General features: G+C 44.9%; 1 protein-coding gene across 2 annotated transcripts in view; it reads right to left on the reverse strand.

Moving 5' to 3' along the window:
• CDK13 (cyclin dependent kinase 13) overlaps positions 1–9,965 on the reverse strand; it is a 110,089-nt gene extending 100,124 nt beyond the window's left edge. For both annotated transcript variants that reach the window (XM_019940661.3, XM_019940660.3), the window contains exon 1: positions 8,202–9,965. In XM_019940661.3, coding sequence (XP_019796220.1) covers positions 8,202–9,424 — 1,223 coding nt within the window. In that variant the 5' untranslated portion in view covers positions 9,425–9,965. The remainder of the gene's footprint in view (positions 1–8,201) is intronic.
• Between the last annotated feature and the right edge of the window lie 278 nt (positions 9,966–10,243).

Consider the following 10,243-nt stretch of genomic DNA (forward strand, 5'->3'; position numbering starts at 1 on the left):
AGTAGGGGACGGACTGCAGAGAGGCACAGGGAACTTTTGGGGGCAATAGGAATGTTCCAGTTATCATGATTGTGGTGATTCATCAAACCCATTTAATTGCACACTTAAAACTGGTGAACTGTACTATATGTAAAGTTATACCTCAATAAAACTAGTTTTTAAAATGAATGAATGAAACATGTCCAATATACGGGGGTGGGGGTGGAGAACTCTAATTAATCCAAGCCTGGATATAATAAGTATTCATAAAAGTGATCTCGGGGCAATAAGCATTAAGAGAAATCACTTTGGGATGAGATTAATGAAGGCTTCATAGATAAGATGACACATGAACTACGGTTGAAAAAATGGACAAGTAGGATTGGCCAATTGAGGGTAGGGCATAAACTAACGTACAGGGGGCTTATAACTCCATGTTTTTAAAATGGTAAGGAGTCCAGTTTGTATTGTCATCAACACATACAGTGAGAAATAAGGTTATTTTGGGTCAGTCTATGGTGGAGAATCTTAAATGCTCAGTTCAAGAATTTGACTCTGTAAAAATGTTTTACAAAAAAATGACAGAATCAAAGTGGCATTTTGAGACTAATTTGAATGCAGAAAACAGGAAGGGCTCAAAGAGAAAAAGCCGAAATGCAATCAGAATCAACAATAAGGATGTAAGTTACAGAGTTTCGAACTAAATAAGAGTAGACCAGGGCTTCCCTGATGGCACAGCAGTTAAGAATCCACCTGTCAATGTAGGGGACACAGGTTCGAGCCCTGGTCCAGGTAGATTCACATGCCATGGAGCAACTAAGCCTGTGCGCCACAACTACTGAACCTGCGCTCTAGAGCCTGTGGGCCACAACTACTGAGCCCACATGCCACAACTACTGAAGCCCACGTGCCTAGAGCCCGTGCTCTGCAATAAGAGATGCCACCGCAACGAGAAGCCCACGCACCACAACGAAGAGTAGCCCCTGCTCGCCGCAACTAGAGAAAGCCTGAGCACAGCAATGAAGACCCAACACACAGCAATGAAGACCCAATGCAGCCAAAAATAATTAATTAATTAATTTTAAAAAAACAGAGTAGACCAAAGACCATTACAGAAGGACAAATTAGAACAAGCAATTCAGTAGAACTCAGGAGGGAGAGGAGGTAAGTATTACTAAGGTTTTGGCACTGGATGCTTGGGAGAAACTACTGCCACTTAAAACACGTGCACAAGCACACACAAATCAAAAAGTTCTTAAAACTAGACGTTACATAAACAAGGTTAAAAGACTCACAAAAATACTAATACCACAAAAAACACTTAATATCTCTACTACAAAGAGCTCTTATAAATTAGAAAAACATCAAATAATGAATCAAGAAATCAGAACATCCAACATACAGATGAAAAGAAAGGCAGCCTTATTAGATATTAAAGAAACACAGATGAAAAAAAATAACGGGACATCTGACAACTCCAAGCAATGGTGGGACTGAAGAAAGAGGTATTCTCACACTGTTGGGAAATATAAATTGGTAAAAGCCTTCTGAAAGGGCAATATGACAGTGTATCAGAACTATAAACCTGTAAACCATTTTTGACCCCAGCAATTTTATCCCTAGGAAATCCAATCTAGAGGAGATAATGGGCAAATGCACACAAAAATTCTGCGACAGATGCATAAACATAGAAAAAAACAAAAAATAAAAAAAATAAGAATCTAGCAAAATGGACTTGGCCAAAGAAGTTATGGTATATCCATACAACAGAATACTAGGAGCCAATATAAAGAATATACTATGGAGTACAGGGTACAAAATAGCATTGTAGTATGTTATGTAAAATCTTATGTCCTTATGCATATACGCATAGAAGTCTAGAAGAATGTTCATCAAAATGTCATGGGGATGATCATCTCAGTTAGCTGGATTCAAAGGGACTTTTAATCTCATACTTTTCTATACTAACAAAATTTCTACCATGAGCCTCTATTATTCTTTGTAGATATGTGAAAAATAATGAAGAGCAATATCAGAAAAAGAAATGACTCCAAGTGAAGTGAAATAATTTAATGGTGGATAAATTAAGTTTGAAGTGTCAATAAAATACTTCAGTGAAAGTATCCCTATACAACTGAAAATGCAAAAAACGGAAAAGAAACAGAAAATGGGCATGCAGCCCATGAACTACTTTCGTTTTCAGTTCCTCTCACCACCTTTTTCATTTCCATTTTATGCAAATTCCAATTTTTAACCTAGACTTTAATCCTCTAACCTACATTTATTTTCCAAATATATTAAGAACACTAGATTCTACCATAATTTGCACGTGCAGAAATTCAAGGAACAAAATCACTGCAAATAAGTAATACTTTTCATAATACTTTTGCTTCCAACACCCACTTTAAAGTTTACAGATATCTACATATGAAACAAAGCCAACCAAAAACAAAAATAACAACAAAAACTTAAATGATATTCATAGAAAGCATACAGAATAAGAGAAAAGATTTAAATGACCATAAATATGAATATTAAGCAACATTAATTTTCAGCTGGTTTCTCAAAAACAGCTATTAATTTTTCAGTCAGGAAATAAAAGCTTGACATACAGTCTACTCAGAAAATTTTCACCAAGAAAAACAGATCATTTATCTTGATCATACAACAGAGTACAAATATAAATACTAAGTATGAATTTATTCTTTTTTTTTTTTTTTTGGCAGCGCTGGGCAGGCAGCATGTGGGATCTTACTTCCCGGACCAGGGATGGAACCCATGCCCCCTGCATTGGAAATGCAGAGTCTTAACCACTGGACTGCCAGGGAAGTCCCTGAATTTATTCTGTTCACACTAAAAGTGACTCCCAGCATCCTTGACTCATTCCAGTAAAGCATGAGCTAGAAGGGGGAGGTTCTTAAATTTTCTCCTTATAAATCAAAACAATTACTCCCCCAATCCTAGAGTATACATAAACCAAAACAGCAAGTAAATTTAGAGATACAACTGGCATTTATGCAAAAGCTGGTTTGCATTAATCTGTGGACAAAAATATTCAAATTAATTCAACCACTAATAAATATACTTTGGAATCTGTCCTCTAGGAGCTTACAATCTAGTAGGAAAAACACAAATTTTTAAAAGCTCTACAGCAAAGATAAAATAAAGTGCCGTAGGAATATAAGGAAAGGAATTAACTTTTTCTGGATGAATGGAGTAAAGGTCTCAACATGGTGGAATTTGAGCTGGGTTTTGAATGCAAAGCTGGAGGCAGAGAAGAGGAAAAAAGGCATTTCAAGCTAAAAGAACAGCAAAAGGAAAAATGTAGAGAAATAAAAGTGCCTCTAAAAATGGAACTCTGATAGAATGGGACCAGATATAAAAGGCATTACCTGACAATGCATTAGAAAATTTGGACTTAATTAATGGAAGTGATACAATCTAACCAAAATTTTCAGCAAACTCTCCTGAATAAAGAATGAATTGGGAAGAAAAGACTAACAGGAAGTCTGATTACAAATGAGGGCCCGAACTAAGGTACTGGAAATGGAATAAATATTAGTGTTAGAACAAAAATGTGAGAGAATGAGTAGATGTAAATGTCAGGCAAGGTTGGGTCAGAGAAGCAGCAAAACACAAGCCCATCTTGGAAATGAAAGGATTACAGTTTGGAGACTTAAGACAGTTCACTTAAATTCCCATTCCTTCTGAGTGTTTCTGCATTTATCCAACTATCCTGTATTTTTAACACTTTTGAAAAGCATTTTAAGAATTCAATTCATCTAAGGATATTCATGACTTATTTCCAGTAAGTACATATCAAATCAGTATTTTATGAGTAATAGCTTTTTTAAAATTCTGGAATGTCTTCATTTCATATATTTTTGCGCACTAGTTTTTAGGACAAAACACTAAATAATCCACAACAAGAAATACTGCATATCATATGCAAATGAATACTAATAAATTCATTTAAATTTCCATCTAGGGTATGCCCATCTTTAGATTCTCAGGGTCTCAATATTATTCCATAACAGTGCTGCTTCTTGGTGGAAGAGAAGTTCCACAGGTTCAGAGAGAGAATCAATTATATATAACAATTTATTGTACTGATTGTAACTGGTCTGACTTGAGTGACTTCAGACCAAGACATCCCATGGCAAAACAACCCTCAATAACTATTATTAGTGTCTTCAAAAAATGTTTTTAGCCTCCTATTCATAAAACCTACAAATTAAAAGACAAAATGAGCTGAAAGAACCTTTAGAAGAATTTGGTTTTTTTAATCTTCAAAATGCTGCAAAGATGGCCAGGAAACAGAAATTAACACATAAATAACCAAACAGGGGGTGAATTTTAGCAAAACAGATCATTAAGTGAGGTGGTCAGCTCCCTTGAACCCCATGTGAGGTTCAATACAGCACAATATCAAGAGCTGGTACTTCAGAATCAGCCCAGGGTTTGAATCCAAGCTGACCTTGGAACAAATCAGTTAACTTTTTAGAGCTTCCGTTTCCCAATCTATCAACAGGAATGTTCCAACCCCAACATGGGTTTTGGAGGTGAATATATGTTAAGTATTTATCAATGCCTGGCGTTCAGTAAAACCTCAATGTCAGTACCACTGCCTCTCATTCTGAACAGCCCCTCTCTTCAGTCCACCTGCACATTTATTATAAGGCCTATCAGCAGAATTATATGACTTCTCACACCCCAACAGTCAAGTAGCAAAGGAAATATGGTAACCCGGTTATACAGAGGAAAAAGGAAAGCTAAGAAGGGACTTGATGAAAAGCATGAGCAGCAGAGGGCTGAAGATTCAGATGGTGGCAAAGAGCAGGTTGTGAAGTAGAAGTCAATAGAATAGAGAGGATTTATTCTAGGAACTAACACAGAGAAAATCTTCATTCCATGGTCTCAATACCATTTTGAATGTGCATGCATTTCCTTAAAAATATCTACAGTGACAATTCATTCATATATAAGCTCCACGTGGGCTGGAAAAAGACCACTCTGCTATTTCCTATAGCAAAACACACAGTCTCTATTAAATCCTTATATATCCAGGCCCACAATATTTCACATGCTCAATAAACGCCATCATTCCTTCCTTTACCTATCCAACAATTATTAAGAGTCTACTTGTGCCAGATACTACACTGAGCACTAGGAATACAACGGTCATCAAGACAGGATAATTGCCTTCATGGAGCTCGCAATCCAAGAGTCTATTCGTTAAACAACGTGGGCCACCTATCACAATGACTTAAACAAAACTTTTTGCATTAAGCTGGACAAGATAGTTCAATTAGTTATTCCAAACCAGTAATAACACATTTGTTATATTTAAAAATCAAGTTCTTCAATCAACTATTTTAACTATAAATTCTGGGCCCCATATTTTAAGCAGGACATTTGACAAACTAGGTATAATATAATGTGAAATCAAAAACTGTATGAAAAATGAGTTTTTTGACCCAGAGAAGAAAAGACAAAACAACTGTCTTGGGCTTCCCTGGTGGCGCAGTGGTTGAGAATCTGCCTGCTAAGGCAGGGGACACGGGTTCGAGCCCTGGTCTGGGAAGATCCCACATGCCGCGGAGCAACTGGGCCCGTGAGCCACAACTACTGAGCCTGCGCGTCTGGAGCCTGTGCTTCACAACAAGAGAGGCTGCGATAGTGAGAGGCCCGCGTGCCGCGATGAAGAGTGGCCCCCGCTTGCCACAACTAGAGAAAGCCCTCGCACAGAAACGAAGACCCAACACGGCCAAAAATAAATTAAAAAAAAAAAAAAAAGCAACTGTCTTTACATTTTGAAGAGGCAGCATACAGGTTTGCTCTGAACTATTCCAAAAAGTTAAACTTGAAGCAATTAGTAGCAGTTACGTGGAGGCAGATTTCTGTTTCAATATGAAGAATTCTAGCATTTCAAGCTATTCAATAAAAATTCCACCACGTTACATTTCTGTAATAGTCTGTAATATTTCTACACTTTGCAAAACACAAATCTTTTTTTCCCTTTAAAAAAAATCAGCTTTATTGAGATGTAATTTAAGTACAGCAAAATTCACCCATTTTAAGTGTACATAAAACACAAATTTTCATTTAATCCTTGGAATAATAAAACAAAACCAAGTATTTCGCTGTTACAGTTTAGGAAACTGAGTCTCCCAGGGTGTTGCTAAGACACTGGGCAAACCAGAAAGTCCCAAATCTAATGGAATAAGCTGTCTCAAAGTAACATCTTCCCACCTCTAGATGTATACAGGCACACAACCAAAAGGCTGGATGTCAGGAATGTTGGCCAAAATATTCTAAAGCTTCTTCCAAACCCAACCACTTAGAAACACTGGTGGTCAACATAGACACCAGGAAAAGATTCAGTAATGAATGGTCCTCTAGAATGCAAGCCTCATGAGGGCAAGGACCTTGTCTCTCTTCATTGCTACATTCCAGTCCTTAAAACAGTACCTGGCATATAATATGTGCTCAATAAATATTTGCTAAATACAAATAATCCCAAATGCACATACCACTGCTCTGAAATAAATATAAAATACACAGCACTGTCAGATAATAAAGGACCTCACTGAAGTATCCAGCAACTAAAAGGCCTGATAAACAAAAAATCCATTCCTAAAATTGCATCATACACTTAAAATTGCTATCTAAAGCACTGAAACTTTGACCTACTCCGTCAAAAACAAATTCATCTGCAAAAAATGCAAGCCTTTTGGCAAACCTATTTTAATTAAAGTAAAATATAAACTCGTACAAGACACAGAAGCTAGATATGGTGAAATGAGTTTTCAATGTTGATAGTCTTTGCTTAAGGCATCAACTAGCATTGAAAGTGTGCTTGAACCCTGTAAGAATGAAGAGATTTATACAGCTGGTTTGGTTTAAAGACAAACGCACACAAATCTCCACTCGCATCACATCTTTACACTTACTAGGCTGACGCTTCAAAGAGATCTAATTTTACTGGTACACATGTTGTATTGAGATTCAACATAACCGTGCTTAGAGGTACTCAGCAGCTGCTTGGCATTACTGAAAAGTAAAACCAATAGGAAAAAACAACGGATGCAAACAATTCGTAATACCCTAAACTATAAGGCCTAGAGTTTCTAGACATCTAAAAGAATTTAAGAACCTGTAATATCCTCAGAAGTTACTTTTAATTCATTTTGCTTAACAAATAAATATATATCAATGCACACACCATTTTTGGAGAACAGCATTATATAACAGGCAAGGTATTAACAGCTATATTAAAGAATTACTCCAATTTAACTAAAATATACCTTTCAAAGATATCTGAACAAAGATCCTGACACTTAAAGGTCTAGTTAACTTTAAAGTAAGTGTAAACAGTAATTTAAAGTGCTAGCAGATAGTGTGATAGTTTAAGAAACGTCCAGTACTAAGCCATTCACTCGGTGGCTACACTGGATTACACCAACTAGCTTATGTTTATATTACATTATTAGCAACTGGGTGTCACCACAAACCAACACAGAAACCACAATCTCATCATTTTTTTCTACTTTTTAAAATCATGCCTTTGGAAGATCAGGTAAAAAAAAAAAAAACTATTCCACACAAGAATACCATAAAATGAGTATCTTCCTTATCTTACGAATTAAGAACCGTAAGCTTTTTCACATATTTAAAGAATGAACTTGACAGAAAGGCTGCTTTTCCCACCGCTGTACTAATCATATGAAACATTTGCAACCCACATCTAACTCTGACATCAGCACCTGGCGCCGATTCTCCTTTACAAATGCTTACTCCCTAAGCTGCAATCCACTCCTAAGTCTCCAGCAACGAAACCTCTTCGGAGGGCTTTCAAAACTGTGACAAATCACCCTCCAGGCTGACCCAAAGCAACTGCGCTGGAAAAGCAAAGAGCAGTTTAGAGAAACCCGTTTAAATGGATTAACGCAACACCTTTAAAACGGTGAACCCTTCCTCAGAACCCTTCCCCGCCAGAGCGAGGAGAAACTCTGCCGGACCTGTTGCTTTGTCCCCTCCGAAGCCCCCACAAGGTGCTTGGGGCGCGCGAAAACGCCCCTCCCCACCGGAAGCCCCGTGCCAGGTGAGGTTTTCTCGCCTCGCCGGCCGACTGGAATGCTGCAGCGCCCCATAGCCTCTTGCCCTGCCTCCGGGGCTCTGGCCGGCCCAGCCCGAGACAGACCCCGGGACGCCGGACTCACCTGATCACAGGGCTGTAGGGGCTCCGGGAGCGGCGCCAGCTGCTGCTGCTGTACGGGCTGGGGGACACGTCGCCGCCCCGCTCGTAGGAGCTGTGGCGGCTGTAGCTGGGGGAGCGGCGGCGGCTGTAGGGGCTCGGGGAGCGGGCCAGACGCCGCGAGTAGGGGCTGCTGCCGCCTCCCGCCGGGCTGGGGGACTTGCGGCTCCGCAGGCTCTGCGAAGCCCTGTGGGACACCGGGCTGTCGTCCCGGCCTCCCAGCGGGCTCAGGGACCGCTGCCGCCTCCTGTAGGCCTTGGGCTCGGTCTTGTCCTCCCGGTAGGCCTTGGGCGGCTCCTTGTAGGCCGACGGCGGCTCCTTGGACGACTTAGTCCGGCTCCGGTGGGCCTTCAGGTCTCGGTCCTTGCGGCTGCTACTGCTGCTGGACGTGGCCGAGGCGCTTTTCCGGCGGCCGCCGCTGCTGCTGCTGCTGCCGCTTTTGGCGGCCTCCACCCGCTCCTCGCCGCCGTGCCCGTGGCGGCTGCGGGACTTGGAGGCCTCGCCGCCGCCGCCGCCGCCGCGCTGCCCGTCCCGCCGCCGGTGCTCGCGGTGGCGGTCCTTGCTGCGGCCGCTGCTGCTGCGGCGGTCCCGGCGGGGCCTGCGCTCCGACCCCTCCCCGCGCCGCTGGGTGCCGGAGGAGGAGGCCGGACTCCCGCCGCTGCCCCCCGTTCCCCCGGCAGCCGTCGCCGCCGTTGCCGCGCTGACCCCCCCCAGCAGCAGCCCCTGCTCGGACTGGGAGCTTACATCCTCGTACTCCACCAGCGGGGTCACACCCCCGCCGCTACTAGCACCGCCACCGCCGTCCTGCTGCGGCTGGGGCAGCGAGAAGACCCGACGCTTCTCCGCCTCCTGCCCGGCGCGGGGCCCGCGGCGCCGCTTCTGCCGCCCTCCTGCGCGCCTCTTGCCTCTCGCCAGCCGCTTGACCTCCAGAGGGGGGCCCGGGCTGAAGCAAGAGGAGGAGGCCGCGGCGGCGGCGGCTGCGGCGGCGGCCGTGCCGGGAGCAGCCAGGAAGAGCAGAGGCGGCGGGGGCGGCGGCGGTTGCAGGAGCTGCGGCTGCAGGAGCGGCAACAGCAGCGGCGGCTGCTGAGGGGACAGGAATCGCCTCCGCTTGCGGCGTTCCTCCAACTTCTTCTCCGCCCAGCTCAAGCCCCCGCCTCCCCCCAGCGCCGTGTCCGAGCTGCTCGGCATCGCCTAGAGCCCGCCGCAGAGCGCGGCGCGGGTGCGGCCTCCTCCCGGGTCAGATCCTGGCCATCTCCCCCGCCGGAAACGGGAACGGCGGCGGCGGTGGCGGAGGGACACCGAGCACCAGGGCCGGCCGGGAGACGCGCCACGATAATCCGGGTCGGGACTCGGGTCCCTGGGTTCCAGATCACAGTGGGGTACGCAGCGGCCTCCGGGCCCGAGGGAAGCAGGGAATCCGGGCGGAGGAGCTCCCGATCGTGCTCGTCTTCCTAGCCTCGGCAGCAAAAACACCAGATGCGCCGGGCGCTGACCTGCGGGGGAGTCCGGAGTCCTCCAAGTGCCCCCGGGGGTGGGGGAGAGCGACCTCGGCCGCGCTCTCGGCTCGGGCAGCGCAACGCGGAAGTACCACCTTCGTCTCCGCTTCACTCCATCGGGCCCTGACGTTGGGTGCGAGTTCAGGGGAGGGGAGTGGGCGAGACAACAACACGCCTCCGCCGCCTCCTTCTCCTCGTCGACGTTGTCCTCCTGTGGTGGCGGCGACACACGGCGGGCGCCTCAGAAGTGGCCTGGGCCTGACAACAACTCCCGGCCTAAGGCCTCGCGCACTCTGCGGCCCGCAGGGACGGGCGGCGGGGCGGGGCGAGGCGGGGGCGACCGGGCTGCGGCTCACGGTTGGGGCAGCGAGTGTGCGGGGCTGGGCGGGGGGCTGTTTCCGGGGAGATGGGGGCGGGGGGGGCGTTTCTGAGTCTGTGGGGGTGGGTATGGGCCCTGACTTTCTTCTTCCTTCGGCGCGGCGAGCAGAGGTGGCGGTGCTGCCCCTTTCCT

The sequence above is a fragment of the Tursiops truncatus genome, chromosome 9, assembly GCF_011762595.2.
Source record: "Tursiops truncatus isolate mTurTru1 chromosome 9, mTurTru1.mat.Y, whole genome shotgun sequence".
Taxonomy (NCBI): domain Eukaryota; kingdom Metazoa; phylum Chordata; class Mammalia; order Artiodactyla; family Delphinidae; genus Tursiops; species Tursiops truncatus.